Here is a 20,897-nt window from a genome sequence, read left to right on the forward strand (position 1 = left end):
GTAGTGAGTGTCAACATGTGGTTAAACTCAATCATTTTATAGATATGAATAATAACTTTTCCATTTTCATCATGTTAGTTTCTGGAGCTGCTCGTAAACCTATTTCTTATGCAAATTTGGCCAAACTTGTGATTCTTCCCCGTGAAAATTGAACTTTGAAAGACTTCCTTATTGATTTTCTTAGTTACTTCAGCTGTGAATTTGTCTCATTTTGGAAGGCTCTGCCTGACCTTATCAGCTTATTTAATCCTTGTATTTGTGTGAACCATGTACGTAGTTGATCTAAGTTCCCCCCTCTTTATTCACATTCATCTGGATTTCTAGTTACAGGTGATCATTTAGTGATACTCATTTGTTGAAAGTTAAAATAGTTCATCTGAAGGTGAATATTTTATTATTTAATGAAAATAATGTTTAAAAATTTATTTCACTGATAGTTAGCTGGGTACATTGCAGTTGACATTTTTACTTTGGCATTGGTGGATCCAATCAATCATTCAGATACCTATCAATGACCTTTAATAAATATACAGGCATTTCTAGAATATGATGTCATTTTATTTCCACTTCCATTGGTTATTGACTGCTGACAATTGCTATGTATTGATCAGCTGTTGGATACTGAAATTCATTAAACATTTATCATCATTGCAGTATTTCAATCCTAGGATTGGTTAGGGCAGCCCATAGTTCTTCTCTATCCTGTGTTAATTTTCTCTCAACCACTGATAATATCTCTGTTTTTAAGTCCTTATTTTATCCTGTACTATGTACATGTCTCTTGGTCTTCCTCAAGGGATCATACTTTCAAAATCACCTTCCATTATGTTTCTAACTAATCCATTGTGCTTCAATGCCTATCCAATTCTTTGAGTTCTTCTTTGCTCGAGAGTTATATTTTATATTAATAATTTTTTATAGCTCTATGAATAAAACCATAAATATGACATTGATCCTTATTTTTCTGTTTTGGTGATTGCCTTGAAATGGTTTGGTTTTTTTTCGGGTTCCTATTTAATGTTCATTTAAGTTTCTGATTAATTAGTAGAAGAGGATTAGATTTATGTTTGATTTTCACCTGCAATGTATTTTCTTTTGAAGGCATGGTTCTGAGTATGAGTTAGTGTTGCAATGGGCCCCTCCTTAATGGAAATGGATTTTAGTATGTTAAAAATTCTCTGACTAATTCTCCTGCTGATAAATTAAGTAAGAGCCCTGTAGGATATTTTGGAATTTAACTGAATATCAGCCTTCTGGACAAGCCAAATTGATAATTTTAAGATCTCATTTCAAGAGTATTGATTGGGCTTAGTGGAGTAACTGTAGTCATGAAAAAGTTGTTTCATGGAAAACCACAAAGATACTGGAAGTAGATAATTTTATGCAATGAAATACTCTTTGCCTGTACATCATTTCTCTGCATGTACATTTAAATTTTCCTTTTTGATTTTGCTACCATGACTGGACATATCATACGTTAAAAGCAGTTGGGCATAGTTATAATGGACTTTGACATAGTTTTACTATCAGCATCACTTTGCAGAAGTCTCTGAAATCATTTAAAAATAAATAATAGACTTGAGGATGATTTAAAAAAAAAAAATATGGCCAAAGTTTCAGGCCTAAGTTTTGTTGTGAACATGTTGTGCTTGGTTGAGAACCATGGGGTTGATTGTATCTTGGCCTTTGTTCTTGGGCCACTGTAAGTAAGGGGTCATTGTAAGTTTGAAGGGGTGTGGCTCCCAACCAGTAAGTGATCAGCATTCTCTGGTAAATGTAGTCATTTAAATCTTAGTCTAATGTGCTGCATGGAAGCTGTTCACAGAATGATTAGGAATCAAAACACTCCCAGATGATTTCTTTATAAGGGCCAAGTTATAGTTCTTGAATGAATGGATATTAGAGTTCCTTATTATTTACATGCTAAAATAGAATCAAGATTTAGTTGATGAGTAGTTGTTGGAGTATTTTTAAAATTGAAATGCTACTAGTTGTTAGGAGCCTGGCATTCAGTTTTACATAGTTACATTCCAAATATGAATGCAAATTTATGCAATCAGATTTCTTGTTGTTGTTCTTAATTGTTGAATTCTTCTCGTGTGCGATTCCATAGAGTTCCCAAGTATCTAATTGCAGTGGAAAGCTCAAAAACCTTTTCTAAAACATAGTTCTATCGGCAAATGAATGTAGATTTCTTCATTGCAGTGAGAGAGCTGTGTATGGTAAATATGTGAAAATAGGATACTATGATAGATTCAAATATAAACTGTGCCATACTCCTTAAACTGTTATGAATAGAACTGTGAGTGGGTTGAGTTGCTAAGCATATCACAAACGTTGGTATGTGTTGTTTTAGAGTAGGGCAAGGTAGTCCAGTTGGTAGAGTGCCGGGTTAATAATATAAGGTCCCAGGTTTGATCCCATCTGGGCACCCCAAGCTTCACACAATTTGTGTAATTTTTTAGGAATCAGACCTTTCTTCAAGAAACCACAGTTGGTTCAGGGAGAGGGCCTCCGCTCCCCAACTCTCTTAAGAAAGGAACCGGCTTCCCTCTTCTGATGTGTGAATTTCACATGCCGCAGTGCTTAGTATTAGATGATCTCTCTACCCATACATCTCAAACCAATCTTCAGGCAAATTACTATGTAGTTTTGGTTCTTGAGCCAGATAGCCTATGCCATCAAGTTCTATGCTATTGCTCTTGTAATTTTGTTTGTGATGCACCCAATATATCTCAGATGCAAGTTTTGTGAGAGTTTCTTTTGAAGTAAACTGTGTCACTTTATAGTTCAATATTGATGCTCATTGAGGAATATTTGTTACTCTTCATCAAAGGGGTTGATTTATTTACCTTATTGTATTTCATGGAAGATTTTCACATGCTTGTGGAAGATAACCAAAATGTACATATTTGACTTTTAGGTGTGTGTGTATGTATGCATATATACGCATGTGTGTGTGTGTGTGTATATATATATATATATATATATATATATATATGTATAAATTATTCTTTCAATAATTGTTTAAATGTTCCACACTTCTGGGTTTAGCATTAACAGTTGACTTTAATTGTTTTTTCCTGTAATATTTTCATTTTTATACTTGAATTGTAGCTTCATTTTTATTTGAAATATGCTAAGAGACCTGACTGGATTGTCAATTAACACTCCATGACCGTTTCTGATTGTAACGTGAAAACTTCGGCTAAAGTAAATTCTGCTTTTTGACTAGATACATTGTGACCATGGCGGAAACTTATGTAGTACTGAGTGGTCTGAAGGAAAACCGATTGCAATAAAAATACTGGTTGGTCTCATGGGTTCTCTTCAATTTTGGTACATCAGGTGCAATACGAGTCAGAATCTCTTCTAAACGGCCTTTGAAACAGACTAATCAAAGTGAAAGGGAACTCAAGAGACTATCTGCAAGTTGGTATAAAGGCTTCTTTGGAGGCCTTCACTCTAAAACCTGTACATTTCAGTAAAAATTGCATGAGAGTCATGTTCTTTTTTACAAAAGACCCACATAGTGTTTTAACCTCCTCAAAATCACGGACGAATTCCACTGAACTATTATTTTAAAAAAGAAAGAAATTGCATAATTGACCCCTTTGATGCCATTATTATCTACATACCTAAGTATAGTCCTTGTTTCATGATAATGACTATTTGGGATGTAACATTATAATGACTGATTTGACCTTAGAGGATTTAATCCTCATGACGCACAGAAATAGAAACTAATAAACATGATTTTTTCCACCCTCTCCATTCAGTACTTCTGGACAGATACCTACTTAAAGAGTACCAGAAATATCCATAGTTACTCATAACCATTGTTGAATGTATGTGAGCATTGATTATGGACATTGGGTGCTGACCTTTATACATTTTTAAAATTCATATTATAATTTCCTGCTGCCTAAGTAATTTGTGTCTTCCCAGCTCAAAGATGTGAGTAAATTGTGGTTTTGTTAAAGATCGTATCTTTAAAGCTGCACAAATTGAGAAGGCAGAGGCTCTGTTCGTGTGTTAACATATATAATGCACATGAGGTGAAGGGTTTCATGGTTTCTTTGAATGTGCATAAAATTATTACAGGGTTTAACCACTTTTTCTGTTACTCATATCCCTTTCAAAAGTTTTGGTGCTATTCAGCAACTTTATCCCTGTTCAACATTCAAGCACTTGTGCTCATCGAGTTAGGGTAAAATTTAGGGTATAACGTGCACATATATCACAAGTGACATTTATAGAGCTGAGAATGCAATTTATCCAGGAAATGTTGAATCCTGATCTATCTTTTGAGATATTGAATTCTTCTGTGATCTTCTGAAAGTTCTCTGCTGCTGTTCTCTGTATTGAAAAGAGAAATCTTACCCCTAAAATTAGCTTAATATGTGTCTTTTCCAATGATTTGTGTAATCCTTGTACACGTAATAACAAGTCATGTTTTAAAATCAGCGTTGTTTTGTTGAACAACTCACGCTCCCTTCATAGCTCTTACATTTAAGAACCGTCCATTTTGTGTATACAAAGGAAGCTTATAAGAAAGGGAGTGTATACTTACTTCTAAATTCCAATTGCAAGAAAATTTAAGATGCTACAATTCAGGTAATTTTTGCTAATAAATAACATTCTTCATGATGTCTACTAATAAAATATTTTGTAATTGGGATTTTGTAAAAAGAAACTAAATATAATTTCAGTGGTTATATTTTTGTGTCGAAGTACATTTGTCTCAATTTAATACTCAAGCTTGTTTATCAGAGGCTCTGGGAATATTCTTGTGTCACAACGCTAAGTTAAATGACTGGTTTCATAAAATGTAAATACATGATAAAATATAATATGACTGTATATGAAAGAGTTGTGTAATGAAATGCATTGGTGTGGACAGGATATTTCAAATTTTTCTCTGTCAAATCAATGAAATACTATGGAGTTAAACTCAAAATTTATCTTTACTTGGTCTCATGAGTAGAATTGTGTTCCTATTCTCTAATTAATATGTAATTAAATTTAGTCATATGTGATATTGTATGCAGGTATTGTGAAAAGACTGATGTGCATTTTGTAACAGAATAATTTTGTTGTTTGAAATTTTACTACCTATAATAAAGATTACTTCCTGTACATTTGTTTTTATTTTTAACTACCAGACCTGGGACAATGAGTGTGTATATTACAATGCCAGCTAAATTTCAAAATCATGGAATAATCTCATACTTAAAGTTAAAGAAAAATTGGTGTAGAGCTTTGGTCTGCACAATTATATATTTTTACTATCCAGCTTCAGTGATTGCTCATCTGAACCAGGGTACACAGAAACAAACTGGTAAGTTATAAATGTATCATTGCATTAGCAAAGTGCCTTCTCAGTGTTTTCACTCAAAATTATCTGTGGTGTAAAGTGCTACTACTTTCATGCATAAAGTTCATGATGCCTTTTGAAGAATGACTTTTATTCTTGTGTTGCATATTCAACTAACATATACTTTTGCAATCAACTCTTCAAGCATAGAAATTCAAATCAGTGAAGCAAGGAATAATTTCAATCTAACTGTACATTCATGTCACCGGTGGTATTATGAAGTCATGCATTCACAGATCAAGTTCAATGGGATTCAAAATGCCGTAGCAATTAGCCCCCGTTTTACCTATTACGAGGGTCATCCGGAAAGTAGTACCCGTTCGTGCCGCATGAAGTGCTGACGACGCGAGTAGCCGCTGGACGAGGTCAGATAGCTTCAGTGGCTTGTCTGCCTTCTCTGAGCCAAGTTGCGTGACGCTAGCATTGCCTGTGTTGTTTCTGTGATTGTTTACAATGTTTAAAAAAATTGAGAACGCCGCCAGTTGTGAAGTGAGGGCAGTGATTAAATTCCTCAATGCAAGAAACGTTCGCCCATGTGATATTCATCGCCAATTAAAGGAGGTGTATGGAGACAATGTAATGGACGAGTCGTCTGTTCGGCGGTGGTGTCGCAACTTCAACATGGGGAGGGGGAACACACACGACGATGAGCGTTCGGGGAGACCGTCTGTCATTACAGACCAACTGGTGAGCTCAGTTGACGAATTCGTGAGGAACGATCGGCGCGTCACAATTGATGACATCTGTGAGCATTTTCCCAATGTTTCTCGAACAATTGTTCATGAAATTGTTAAACACCATCTGCATTATGCAAAAATTTGTGCAAGATGGGTCCCTCGCGTATCTCAATGAGCTGGCGGCGAAGGACTATGCAGCAGGAATACAGAAACTTGTCACACGTTATGACAAATGCCTTAATTTGCTTGGAGATTATGTTGAGAAGTAGTTTAAAGTATCCTCTTTCAAAAAAAATTTTTTATGTTTGTTAATATTTACTTTTGTGTCTTTATTTCACGAACGGGTACTACTTTCCGGATGACCCTCGTATTTTGACTAATTTACTTCATATACATGACTCAAACAGCTCATCCTTGAAAGTGCTTTTAAGGCACAACTATTTTTACAAATAGGTGTATAAATTGACTCATAGCCTTCAGGATTAATAACCATTCTGTTGAACATCTTGTGGCTAGCAATGAATTCACTCTATACATTAGTTATCTTCTATCATTTCTTTGTATGAAGTTTGAAGACCTTGTCATATCACTGCTTCCAATAACAAGACCTCCTGTGCAACAATATATTTGTCACAATAGGCACTCTTTTGTTCAATGTGATTTGTGCATTTTTAAGGTTGAAATGGATAATAGTGTGTCGTCTGAATGGTCTCATTTTTATAGATTTAATACGCACTAATATTCCCCAGTGTATTGATTTAAGTTGATAAATGCCTCATTAAATGATAATGCCAAAGCAAGTTATTACAGAATATATTTTATATTAAATAAATTTGTATGAATCAATTTGCAGTGGTGGCAGCATGTGGGGGAGCAAATGGACACCAAACAATAAAGAGTCAAATCAAATTGATTTCCTTCAGAAATTTTACACATTGATTATTGCGCTATGTCGTCTGTTTATATGCTTTAGTAGTACATACAGAATACAGACAGGTGACTGCCTATAATGTTAGGTTTTAAGTTTTTGTGAGTGAAAAATTTGGTCTTGGTCCAAATCACAATTATTTATTCCTGTACCATCAATTGAACTCCTCATTTATTCCACTGCTAAAAGTGCTAAGGCTTTAGTGTACTGGACTTCAGTATTATCAATGATCACATGATGCAGGCTTAGTGAAGGTTGTCATCATTATTTTCAATCCAAAGATATGTAATTGCAACTAGGAATTCTTCACTGCCCCCTAGTTTCTTGTGAATGTCTTTATTTATCCCCTTGGTGATGATAAAGTCAGTTAACTATACAGGATATTCTTAAAATGAAGATTTATCAAAGTCATATAAACATTGTGCATGATTGACTAGCAGAGATTAAGGAGTTTAATGTTATATATAGAATTAGTATTTGTTCCAGCAGTAATGGAGAGCTCCATGTAGAAATCACAGTTGTCAACCTGACAGTTGGTTTGATATACTGTGCATTCAACTGCATATAGCTTTCATTTAATTTTATTAAAATATTTAGGATCCCTAGGGTATTTTGAGACTTCATTGTCTGTTTAATCTGAAGGATTTTTTCTCGAAGCTCATCCGTAGTGCACCGAGGCAACTTAAATTAATAATATCCCTGAAATGATGATTTTGTGTAATTATTTCTTATGATATTTTCATATAATAGGACATTTTTTGGGTAGTCTTTGGCTTCAGATCCTCAGGATGGAGGGTTAAAAATTTTGAAAAATCGTTCAGCAGTGAGATTAAATTATCACCCAAAAAATTCTAAGGGCATGAAAAGATTTGACATTTATTCACAGTAAATTCGCAATCTGTACACAACTTGAACTTATGTGCTATTACTCTTCATTTCATTTTCCTGAATAAGGTAAATATTTTGAAATATTAGTATAGCCAGACATTCATTCTCTTTTGTACTTGCTTGAAGGTGATCCCACTCCAAACTCTGTCTTGATTTTATGTGAGTCACATTTGTTTAATGCTGACTCAGTGAAGTACTGCACTTGTGATAGAATTGAAGAGTCAGGAGTTGAACTTCACTGCACAAATCAAGAGTATGAGGTGCAAGCAGTACTTGATGTGTGCTCAGGAATGCATGAGGTAGAAGCGATGACAGAGGACTCGGAAATTTGGCAAAACAGTCCTGCACTGGGTTCGCCTTAGGAGGAGGAATGATGCTGCAAGTGAAATCAGCACCAGAGTTGGGCCGATTGGCGGAGTTAACTTCTGCAGTAGTGACCGCTGTAGATTTACATGAGGAATCTCATCATTCTCAGGCTCTTCAACCCAAACCTCTTCATGTGGTATTAGCCCTTCTGCATGTAGAACCTAAGAGAAACAGAAAGTGTTAATGGGATATACATTATTTTCCATTGATTTGGATTCCTTTTAATATGTATTAATATGCATTATAATTTAGTTGTTGACATTTTTAGCTCGCCTTGTTTTTCAGGTAGAGAAATCCTATAGCCAGTTTGTAATGAAAAAAATCGTATACCATTATTTTAGTCAACAATGTTGACCATGAATTAGGGGAGTAGAACCAAGAAGATATCAATGCAGTATCACACTTGTGAAGATTGTGTGTATTAGATATTATTGGATTTCATGGGGATTATAAGAGGAAGGGAAGACACTATTGGCATATGTATATATACATATATATACATGTATATATATATACACAGACACACATACATACATATATGTACATATATATGTATGTAAGTATATATATGTGTGTGTGTATATATATATATGTATATATATATATATATATATATGTGTATATATATGTGTATATATATGTGTATATATATGTGTATGTATATATATATATATATATATATATATATATATATATATATATATATATATATATATATATATATATATATATATATATATATATGAGACTCCAGATTATGCAATAGCTATCCAATGACAGTCCACGGACATACTGACCAGTTCTGATGCAATTCAGTGTGTAGATATGCAAAGAGATCTTTTTCCAGAGCACCTAATGTGCTCATTAAATGGTCGGAAAATTTTTTCCTTTAACAGAAATATAAAGGCAATGACTCATTGGTCCCATAAACATGGGTAACCACATCCATATTTATATAAGCAACCCAAAAAAATGAAAGGAATTGGATTTACAAAAATTAGAGAGAAATATACAGGTATTGAAGTTCATATGAAGATATGAAAAGTTCATTTAATACTTCTGTTTCTTTCAGAAATAGCTTCATAAATTTTGAATAGACTGTCATGGGATAGCTATTGCATAATCTGGAGTCTCATATAGCATATATTTCAAAACCATAACCATAACTTGATATTTGAAAACCAACCATAAATTGATAAAAGGAGTAGATGAACAAGGTGTAGCAACATTTTATCACCCTTCTTGAAGGATTAAATGAACTTTGCCCCCCCACAACTGAGGCATTTTACTTAGCCATATCATAGGAAATACTTAAATATATATTGTTGTTACTACTACAAAATGACATGCATATGAATTGCAATGTGAGAGTGTATAAGTCAGACTTTTCTCATAAGGTTCCATCATTAAAATGTCAATTATATATTGAAAGTCTGTTGAAAAATGATTCCATATCCGGAATAAAAGGCAATAGAAGAAAACTTCAATTGACCTCTGGAAAATTAATAGAAATTCGTCGCAATTTATTGCAGTATCAACAGAAATATTTTTAGATTCCCTATTGATGCTCTTTCCCTATGATAATTTTTGTGAATTTGTTAGCCCTGAAATGAATTATTCTTGAAGCATCCCATGTGTACTATAAATTATGGCATTTGAATGAAGCCTGCCACCTCTCACTGAAAGACACGTGTGTGTTGTCTCTGATGCAAACCTCTCTTGCGGCTCGTTCTCCTGACTCCACAGCCCCACTGAGGTATCCAGTCCAGACAGATGCAGTCTCTGTGCCGGCAAAGTAGATGCGGGAGCATTGTGCTGGTGGAGGGGGTAGAGGCTCCCTCAGGGCAGGCCCATAGTGTGTCAGGACCCCAGGGGGATAGTAACTTGTGTAGCAGCCTCCAATGTATTGCTCAGCTGCCCATATTTTGTCAACATAGTGTGTGGGCTGAAATAATTGGAGGATATCATAATTCATCACAGTTAAGAATGTTAAATTCAATTTACAGTCAGGCATCTACTGTAGCACATTGAGTAAAAAACTCGGTCATTGGATTGTGAAGCTGGAAGAAAAGTATGTCTATTAATGTTGTCCGTAAACTGCTAACATTGCTTGGTTTCTTTGAATTTCTGTAATTGTAATTTTGATCTCAATCATTTTTAAAGAAAATATGCATTACGTGCTCTCAGTAACCTAATATGGGCATTTTTAAATAGGAAAGCATGTTTATGATGAGATTTCATGCAAAATAATCTTCACTTTAGAATGAGATTCAAATGGTTTTCAGCATCGAGTAATGCTTTAAATGAAAACAGTGTATGTATTTGTGTACTTCTTTATTCATCATCAGAGGGGGTGTTTTGGTTAATCATTACCCAAATCAGAGATCACCGGTGGAAATAATGTTTATTCTTTGGATATGTGGTGAAAACAAAGAAACAGTTCTCTTTAAATCAGTAATAACAACTTGAGTCTAAACTTTCAGCGGAGAATCATTCCAGGTAATTGTGCTAGCATTAAAATATATTTATAGTGTGTTTATATTTTGTTGAAGGATGTATGTATTAGATATAGGGGGTACACTGTGAATCAATGCTTCCTTGAAAGAAAATATGTGCCACCTCTGGTTTGGGAAATTAATCATGTGCGCATTTTGTTTGCATTGCTTCTAGGGTTACTCAAATATAGTTTTAAACTATCCTTAGATCTAAATTTATCTTAACGTTAGTAATTTAAATATTTCATTATAATATGTATCCCTTTGTTTACCTTCAAGGCTTCAGGGCACCCATACATTCTGGCTAAAGAAGCACACACAGCATCCCTCCTTGCTTCCAAATTCAGCTGATACAATTCCAAGGCACGTTTCGAATAAATAAAGCAGATGAGGCCTGGCAGTAGCCCTGGGACTCCTGCATCTTTAATGTCTTCAGCTGCATTTCCGACCACTTCTAAATCATCGTGGCATGTCACCATGCCATTCAGTCCTGAGAATTCACAATAAGAATGGAATTACTCATTAGTAGAGAGAGCCTAATGTTATCTATCATTTCCTATGTTATCCAACATGAATTACATCACACTTTTTTCTTCCATCCATTGTCAAATATGCCTTGAATGTTGTATCATAAGTTGAGTGTTTTTATAGTGAGAAGATGAAAATTTCTTCCAGCAAGCTTGGCCTCACTCTAGGTCACCCCTTACTTTATCTCTATCATAATTCATGAGTGATGATGATTCCAAATTTGTTTTGCACTATAGTCAGTAATTGTTAAGCTAGATTCACACATTTTCATTAGTTTCTCTTTTAGGTGTATGAACATGCATGACGATTTTCATGAAAGCCAAGTTGACCATGTCAAAGAGCTCTTGGGCTAGCCATTTAGACTGCAGTCATGAATAGACATCCAGTGGAATTTCTTCATTGGGACTCAATGGAGGTTCTAGAACTGGTGCTTTAGTGAATTGGTTTTTCTATTATTAACATTATCCATCCTTTACATTATCATGGTTGTGTGTGCATTACCTTGTGAAGCACTGTAAAAATTGTGAATGGGTATGTGGTGATATTCTCCATTTAAATGGATTGATAAAACGATTGTATGTATACTTTAAAGAAATTTATATGGTTTGTTATTTCTGTAGCATATGCTCGGATATGCTGTTATTTCTTCGTGCTCTAATTTTTGGGTGGGAAAGATTGAAATCTTATTGCCTGAATGCCTTATCAGGCTACAAGTACATAGCTTTCTATTTACAGATTGAGGAATAGGGCATCATATAATAAGAAATTTTAATCTGTTGATCATTGGGTACTTATACTTGAAATAAACTATAGATATTCTTACCAATTGAAGAGTAAATCTTAAAAATATAATTATAAGAAATAATACATATATTAAAGTCATTCAATGAGAAGGAATGGGTAGATCTTTCAAAATTATAATTATTTTATTTTGTGTTATTAATTTTTTTGGTACATAGTTTGTTTAAAAGTCTTGTTTTCCGGAATAGGATAAGTGGATAAGGGGCATATATAGTGACAATAGAATGTTGAATCCTGTGGTAGATGGAATGTTGTGTAAGCAATAGGGAGAGGAAAAGATTTGTCAGTTAGGACAGAATGAAGGTAGAAAGTAAGTTGTTTTGAAAATTGCTTATCATGATAGAGGTCTGTTGGGGTGTTTAGTGTTGTGTTAGATGGCTTAGAGGTCTAGTGGTGGTTAGTCCCTAAGAGACTATGACACTGAGAAACAGCTTTTCTAGGACCATCAACCTCTCCATAACATATAGAATACAATCAGTGACAATAATGAAATATTAATGCTTATTTGAGATTAGAAATGAATGGAAAGCCTTAGGGCTTAGGGGTCTTAGAGGTAGGGCTTAGAGGAATAGACCAGGACCCTGTGAAACAGCTTTTCTAGGACCATCAACCTATCTATTACATATAGAATACAATCAGTGACAATAATAAAATATTAATGCTCATTCGAGATTAGAAATCAATGGTTGATCAATAATTTGGTAAAAGAAATCAGATGACCTCGGAAAGGGGTTAGTTTTTAATCGGTTGAAGTTTTTTTTTGAATGACATTTTCCTCATGTTCAATGGAATATAATTTGAAAATATTACAACCTTTGTTTTAAAAAGGCAGATCTGGATATTTCTGATTTTAAAAGTACTGAAGTTCTCTTAGAACAATATTAAAATTTTCTATTTTTTAATATAGTAAAGATATTTCTTTTCAAATATCAATGACACATTGGTGAATTAAAAGTAGATAATAACCTTTGTCAACCCAAAATGCATGATTGTAGAATACTAAGCATTTCACCACAGTCCCCATTGGTATTCGCTGAAGAAGCTGTTGCCTCAATGGTGGAAGTGGTGGATTGAAATGAATCTTCATCTGAAAGTATAAAGTTCAGGAATTATTCATCTTTCTACTCTCCAGATGCAGTGAGAATATTTACTCATAATGTCCAATAATAAAAATAATCCCATTTTTCTGAATTTCCTTTTGACTGATGTGTATTCAGTAATTTGACCTGAAAGCTAGCACGGAGTGTGGGGACGTTTTCATCTGGATTCTATGCCAAAATGCCCCGAACTATTCATGGTGAACTAGCTAGTCTCTCAGTGTGTACTTAGGCTACTTCTTAGAGCATGTATTAATGTGAAGCCGAAAGAAGTAATTTGCAAAAAGAATCCAAAGTGAATATCTAAGCTTGTATCATGAATAAAGCTATGTATTTTTCACTCCCTGGACAAAATATGCAGCAGACAAGAATGTTCGATTTCAGTAGATCATGTTAGCAAGAAAAATATGTGTTATGATTCAATATCCAGCTCTGGAAAATTTTTTACCCTTGCAGTAGCCATTTTTATTTATAGTCATGGTCATAAGTGTGGTGAATGAACTTGTACCAAGAGTTCTTTTCATGGGGAATACAACAGTAAACATTCAGGAGTAAGGAGCAAACATTGTGTATCATAGATTCATACACCATAACCTTGAAAGCATACCTGAACACAAGGTGGCATTGCTAGAATTACATGTGAGCCTTTATATTCTTTTCCTGAGAGAGTGCTAATGGTAACTGAGCCATTGGCTGACCCATCATAATTAATTTGAGCCACAGGATCATTCAGTTTCACCCGTTCTGCAAGAAGAAAAAATAGATAATTCGCAGTAAAGTAATATCTGTTGTTGCAAATAAAAATAAAGCATAAATCTGTGAACATATCTATGTACAATTGCCTTCAAGTTTCTGCATTGGCGTTTGTTTCAGGTCTCATTGAGTATGGAGAATGAGAAGCTGAAATTGTGGTGAATTTACTTTAAATTTCATAGTTTTATACCAATATTGCATTGAAAGAAACGACAAGAAATTTGATGAAATTGGATAAATGTAATAATTTCACGAATTGATTGAATTTCCCATATGAAATATTCCCAAATCTTTGAAAAAATCATGACAAGGTGTAAAAGACATTACTTCATTTCAGAGAAATTTTTTCATTTATGGAATCAGCCTTACTGATGTAGTTAGGTGTTTTGGAATAACGATAATAAATGCTGAAATTTTGAACCATAAGTATAACATTTCCAAAGGCTTCATTATGGCTATTTTTTTCTCTTGGCTGCTAATGGCTGTTGTTTATGCATATGAAGGAATTCGGAAGGGTACTTACCTCCTAGTGACTCTGCTATGCGTAAGGATATTTGTTGTGTGCCCCCAATAATCTTGCGTTCTTGAGCTCCTCCATCAATATACCAAAGGCGAAGGAGGCTGTTGCCCTGTCTCATGTACCAGAGGTAAAACAGAAGAGACATCTGGTATGATTCAGCCGTATTGTTGAGACAACATAAGGCTTTCATGAACTCAACAGCATCCCTGAAAAATTGTAGATTTCACTTTATAATTTAAACCTAAGATTTTTTTGATGATTTAGAAAGCATAAATCATGGAAAGCTAAACACCTTGTCTGGATGTTAATGACTTTATAGTGTTTTTTTATACCATATGTATTCATTCCTTTAAAATAGTGAATCTCATGAACACGCAGTTTATACACAAAACTGATGTTAAGTATTTGCATTCACTCATGATATAGGTTGTGAAAAAAGGGCATATATGGAGAACTAGTTGAAAATACTTATCGCTTATCTATTTTAGCTACTGACAGGAAATGTTTGTAGTTTATTTTGAGAGCCAAGAATTTAAAATGGCCATATAACTTGATTCAGTTGAGGGAATTTGATTGTTCTGAGTAAATCATGGGATGAGGAAATAATTGGATTTGAGAAAGGCCTTACTTGGTCCAGCATGTTTTCTGTAAAAACTCCTGAACTGTTATTTGGTCCCATTCAGCAGCCTTTGGGGCTTTCCATGGCTCTCTAATTGGAATGGTTGCAGCCATGTCATCCATTTTATTTGTCACGTAGCGCACATCCCAACCAGCTATTGGGTTTGACCACCAGAATGTTGGCCATGTGGTTTGGTAACGATGTGTCCATCCCTAAAAATGAATCATCTTTGAGATTGTTACATAGCATTTATTTTGATTGATTTGATGCTAGTATATACACGAGTATGATGCTATTAGAACAACCTCATTAGAAGATTATGCCTGTGTATGCTTCAGAATTGTCACAGTGTATGTGGATACCTTACCAATTAACAAAAAAAAACATTTCTGGGCTGATATTATGAATGAAATTTTGATAAGATGTTATGCAGTCATTCGCCACTATTTTGGTGAATATGTGTAATGAGATAGCATAGACCTAATTATTTACAATTGTGGGATGATGCTGTCACAATCTCATTTATCAGGAGATGACAAGTTTCTTGCTGGGCCATTCTTAATCATGAAGGGGTGAGTTTTTGCTGGCAAGAAATTTAAAGGGATGACTTATTACAATAGAAAAAAATAAAATTTTAGATTCCCTAATTCCATTTCATGCTCACAGAATAATTTTAGTTTACCAGCCTTAAAACAGTACTTATAACTTTTTCTTCCAAATTCAAAATATGTTCATTCCACTTTTGAGTTGAGATTTTTGACATCACTTGGAAAATCAGGAGATCAAATTTTTGATACTTATAAATAAGCTCCAATTCCATGCAGGGCTTTACTATGAGCTAGTAGTTCTGTAACAAATACTCATAAAATTTATTTTATTGCTGAAAGGTTTGTTCCCTTCACCTGCATGACTCATTTTTCCTACCCACCTGGCCTCTGTTGTTATGCAGCATCAGCAATATATACAGAGGTAATATACTAGCTGCCTCCAAGAAAGGCTACTATTGGAAAGGGGAAGTTGAAAATTGAAGGGAATGAAATGGAAGCCAATTCAGGGGCATGGAAATGAGTTTGCCTAGAATATGAAGTACCTCCTTTTCATCTATGGATAAAAAGGGTGGTGTTTGGAACTCATCATTTTTATAGTCTATTTTGTGGTTTTATTTTTGTGGTCTGGTGTAGAAGTTTGCTGACCATTCTGAATGTTAATACTGGCATATGCTTCATCTAGGTATTGGTTTCAGACTACGTTTTAATTAGCAGTATCTAATGCTACAATGGTACTTATGCCCATGGCCACAACTGCCAAAAATGTACGATAACATTATGTGTTAAAAGTATTGAGTGATAAGAGAAAAGAAACATGAGAGAATTAATGGTGCATGGCTTATTAAAAATGGGAGATCCCATATATTCTCATGGACCACAGGCTTAATTAAAAATTAAAGCCAATGGATACAGCCTTTTTTTGTCAAGGAAGGTTTTATTATTGCATGGTATTAGCAGGTGAGATAGCCTGTATGAAATCAGTACAAGGTATTTACCAAATAGCTCCACCTTTACAGAAGCAACTTTAAATATGAGCGAGTATATGCTCATAATACTTAAAATTGTTTCAATTGAATTCGATAGAAGTTGCTTATTTTGAAACCTATTGGCCATGTCTTTCCTTACAGCCAACTGTGCCTTGCAGTTGTATACCAGTGCTTGGTGGCTCACGATCTGGCCTTTGCCCATAGAGCACTAATTGGACTAGATTATAGTCAAAATATTAATTGAATCTATAACAAACGAACAGACAGATGTATGGAATACATTTTATTCACATCATTATATATCATATAGGATGAGGAAGGTGTGTGCACTTAATTTGGTGCATATAGGGAAAACACCAAACAGTTTGACTTAATCTAATGTTCCCTGTTGTTTATCTTCATTCTTTGTTTATCTAAACTGGTCATCCTTTGAAGCATCCGACCTTTTATTTTGCTCATCATTTTCTTATACCTTCTGGTTTCTAAAAAATCCCTCCCACATGTCTCTGTTTAGCATTTTATCTGACGTAAAGGGTGCCAGCTGATGCTCAAGTCTTGTTTGGAAAACTTGGATGGGACTTCCATTTTCTCATTTGAAACATGTAAATTGTCTGTCGTAAGGATGCAATTTTTTAAAATGTGAAATATACAATGTCTGTCCCAAAAGTAGAACGACTTATTTTTTCCCGGATAGACGGACGAACGGGCGGCAGTTTCTCTGACTGGGTGTGAGGGAAAGGAGTTTCAAAAAAGACTGGAGGCCAGTGGTAGCCCCAGTCCCAGCCTTTGCAGAGTGCGGATAGTTCGTTTGCGAAACCTCTATAACGTGACCTCGTTACGCTGCGACATGAACCGGTTATTTTAACAGCGCTACGCCATCAACTTTGCGTGAAAATGGGAAATATCGGGAAAGAGACTTATGACATGCTCAAGGCAGCTTATGGTGATGAAGCCATGGGTATTTCGGGTGTTTTTGAGTGGCACAAGTTTTTTCGGGAGGGTAGAGAAGATGTTGAAGATGTCGAACGTTCAGGATTTTCTAAGACCTAAAAAGTTGATGCAAATAGCAAGGAATTTTTTAGGCGGCATCAAAGGGTAAGAGAAAATGATAAACAAAATCAAATGTTGGACTGGAATCATAGATTAAAAGTTAGCATGGTTTCTGATAAATTTTCCATCCCTAAAAGTGACGTGTATCGACTTGTGACCGAAAACATGGGCATGAGATAAGTGTGTGCGAAGTTGGAGCCACGAGTACTCTCGGACGAACAAAAGGAAACTTGGAAGTGGATCTGCCAAGATCTTCTCGACCATATGAGTGAGGTTCCAACATTTTTAAACAATGCCCCACCAGACTTCTTCCTCTTCCCCAGCCTCAAATCTGTGCTGAAAGGACGTCACCACAGCTCGATGGGAGCGTTATAAAAGGTCATGTGGAAGGAGCTTAGTAACAAAAGTCAAAATTGTAGGTACTCGTACAATATATGCATATTCGTGTGCTATATTCTGTTTTTTCACCATTTATAGAAAAAATGAAAATAGTCACTCTGTCCCGTGTGAAAATAGTCACTCTGCACTGTTTATAATTATGGCGAACTATACAAGTATACCATGTTAATAAAGATGTATATTGTGTTATTTTTAAGTATTGATGAACTGCACGCACTGCTGCATTTCTGCTCTGAAGCGATACTGGGTTAATTCGCACGCGATGGGAACAATTATTGCGTGCTAAAGGCACATCGGGCGGAGGAAACGTCTTCGAAAGAAAGTAAATCAAGTGGAAACATCTCAGATAAGGCGTTGCGTGAGATGTCGTAAATGCCTCGAATATCTGATTCGGGATAATGGACAACTCGAGTTTTCTCCCAATAATGTGCCTGTGTTCGTCCAGTGGCGTCCGTCGTCTCTACGTCTGTCGGGTCGAGCGCAAAACAACAGCGAGTGCACGTATCGACTGGACAACTGCTCGTGAAGCTCGTAATTGTTTTTCCTCCTGAGTTTTACGACACCGTCACTTTTCATCAAGGCACCCGCGAGTTTTGTTCGAGAGTTTTTATTGCCTCTGGAAATAGTTATTTGTAGTGTGGAATCCATTCAGAAATATTTCTAACTGACACAAGTGCTCGGAAGAAATATTTTTTTAGTTTTTCGAGGTCTTAGTATCTCGATGGGCAACCGTTGACTTTTTATCTCCTGATTTGAGTAACGGTTTATAATTTATTAGCATTTCAGTCGGCAACTTCAATTGTCGGCGAGTGAAAGAGAATAAGGTAAAAAAGGTAAACAACCCAGGTCAGATAATTCAAGTCATGCTTTTATCTGCAGGGCACCCTTGGTGGCATATCCTACCTCTTCGTGTCTCAGGAGGTTCCCGAGGAACCGAAAAGCCTGCGATAGTACACGCAGTACCTATCCCTTCACACAGTGAATACGTACTATTACCGTATGATAATTCCAACTGATTACTGGCGTCTGGGTAAGGACTGAACAGGCCGGCGAGTTTCGTTGTTTCAAAGAGTTGAAACACCGTTGATATAGGTATATACGTTGAGGAGGAGACTAATTTGAAAGAGACCCTGACCAATAATTTGTTAATGAAGTATTTGTTTTCGTAATAAGTAAAGTTTGTGAACTTTTTGAACAGACCTCGTACCAACTATCCCGGCTGCCCGGCAAGACTGCAAGCACGATTAGATATTCCATTCCTACTCTTAATAAAATTCTCAGCAATGACGCATAAATATATTCGAGCGTCTCCTACCGTCAGCTAGCACGATCTCCGTTCCAAGTTGGAACTTCCGGCATATTGACGGTTGCCAAGGTAGGCATTTTGTGCTCAAAGATTAAAGATTTGATCTTTTTGGTTCAAGTTGAATTGGGTGATATAATAAAACCTCTATGGTTTCAGAATTGAAAAAATATATTTGTTCAAGTCGATTAAACGGCGAGGCCACAGCTTGGAAATTTGACAGTTTCCGTGATTTTTACCTCCACCTTGAACAATTAAGGCTTTCTCTTTGATTTTTGAAATTTTCAACAATTTATATGTTATTTTTTTCTGTTTTCTCCGCTTCTGCACGGAATAACACCTGGTAAAGTTATGACAGATATATTTTTATTATTCAAGGGTTGGCCATGGTAAAAAAGTTTTACGAAAAAGTTAGACTCCGTAGATTTAGTTGATGGTTAAGCCGCGTTTAGCGAATCTTAACAGAAGGAACACAATTAAAAATATGCACTTTCTCTCTAAATGAGAATAATATTTGGGAATTTTCCAGCGTCCCTGTTAAAGAACGCTAACGCTTCGCTGTTGAAGTTTCTCTGATTTTTTTTATACATCAATAGCAACCCAATGAGTATTGCCTGGTAAATTGTCTCATTTGATCGTAATATTATATTCCTCAAATCGATTCAATGCCCCTATGTTGCTGCCTGCTAGTTGTAGTGGGTCGCACCCATCGGCACACTCTAATTGGTCTCGTGCGTTTTTCTAATCTTTCTCAATGCTCATTCCTATTCCTTCAACGTAGCTTTTCTAGCATGCTCGGTACAATTCTTCCGTTTTCAAAGAACCAGCGCTCTATTTAATACCTCTAAATATTTTATAATGCATAGTCTAAAGGTGGGCTTGCAACAAGGCTGACATTTTTAGGGAATTTCAAAGAAAAACTTTTTATTTCCATTGGCCTCCTTGATAAGACCCGAATTAAGTACATTTTTTTCCTTAAATTGATATTTCCCGGTCTCTTAGTAGTCAGTACTATGAGATAAATTCCAATCGTCTCAATGCAGTAAAAGTCATTTGGTTGGTCGACTGGATACCCTTAGCAAAGTAATTATGATGATTTTCGGCGGTAAGAATAAAATACACCGGGTCGCCTATGAAATCAGGATATGACATACATGAAGGTCATGAAATATTGCACACAATATTTTCACCGCGATATTTTAAGAAAAATGATGAAATTTAAGTTGGTGAGCAATGGAAACCCTATGGCAATAATTTTTACAGCGAAAAATGTTCCTTTATGGAGGGGTACAAATCAACATAATATGCTATTCGGGGGGAGCTCCATTACATAAAATAATGTATCGCGGAAGCTATGTCCGAGAAAAAGAAACGGGTCGATTACTCCAGATTTAATATTTCAAGTGATTTTAATTTATAATTTATCAGAGTAAATCTCTTTGTGATAATATTCAACATCGTTATTATTTTCCATCGCAGCCATACATTTTTATCAGCCCCCGAAACTATCTAAATTGGTTTAATTGATTAACAGCATTGAAGCTTTGAGTATAAATGCATAC

General features: G+C 35.3%; 1 protein-coding gene across 1 annotated transcript in view; it reads right to left on the minus strand.

The window, feature by feature from the left end:
• Positions 1 to 7,229: 7,229 nt before the first annotated feature.
• LOC139687339 (amine oxidase [flavin-containing] B-like) overlaps positions 7,230 to 20,897 on the minus strand; it is a 54,585-nt gene continuing 40,917 nt past the window's right edge. Inside the window, exons 3-9 of the mRNA XM_071584512.1 lie at positions 15,059 to 15,261; positions 14,434 to 14,636; positions 13,765 to 13,901; positions 13,027 to 13,147; positions 11,004 to 11,221; positions 9,951 to 10,181; positions 7,230 to 8,397 (exon numbers count right to left, since the gene is read on the minus strand). Coding sequence (XP_071440613.1) covers positions 8,155 to 8,397; positions 9,951 to 10,181; positions 11,004 to 11,221; positions 13,027 to 13,147; positions 13,765 to 13,901; positions 14,434 to 14,636; positions 15,059 to 15,261 — 1,356 coding nt within the window. The 3' untranslated portion in view covers positions 7,230 to 8,154. The remainder of the gene's footprint in view (positions 8,398 to 9,950; positions 10,182 to 11,003; positions 11,222 to 13,026; positions 13,148 to 13,764; positions 13,902 to 14,433; positions 14,637 to 15,058; positions 15,262 to 20,897) is intronic.

This window comes from Hetaerina americana, unplaced genomic scaffold (genome assembly GCF_022747635.1).
Source record: "Hetaerina americana unplaced genomic scaffold, ioHetAmer1.1.p SCAF_19, whole genome shotgun sequence".
Taxonomy (NCBI): domain Eukaryota; kingdom Metazoa; phylum Arthropoda; class Insecta; order Odonata; family Calopterygidae; genus Hetaerina; species Hetaerina americana.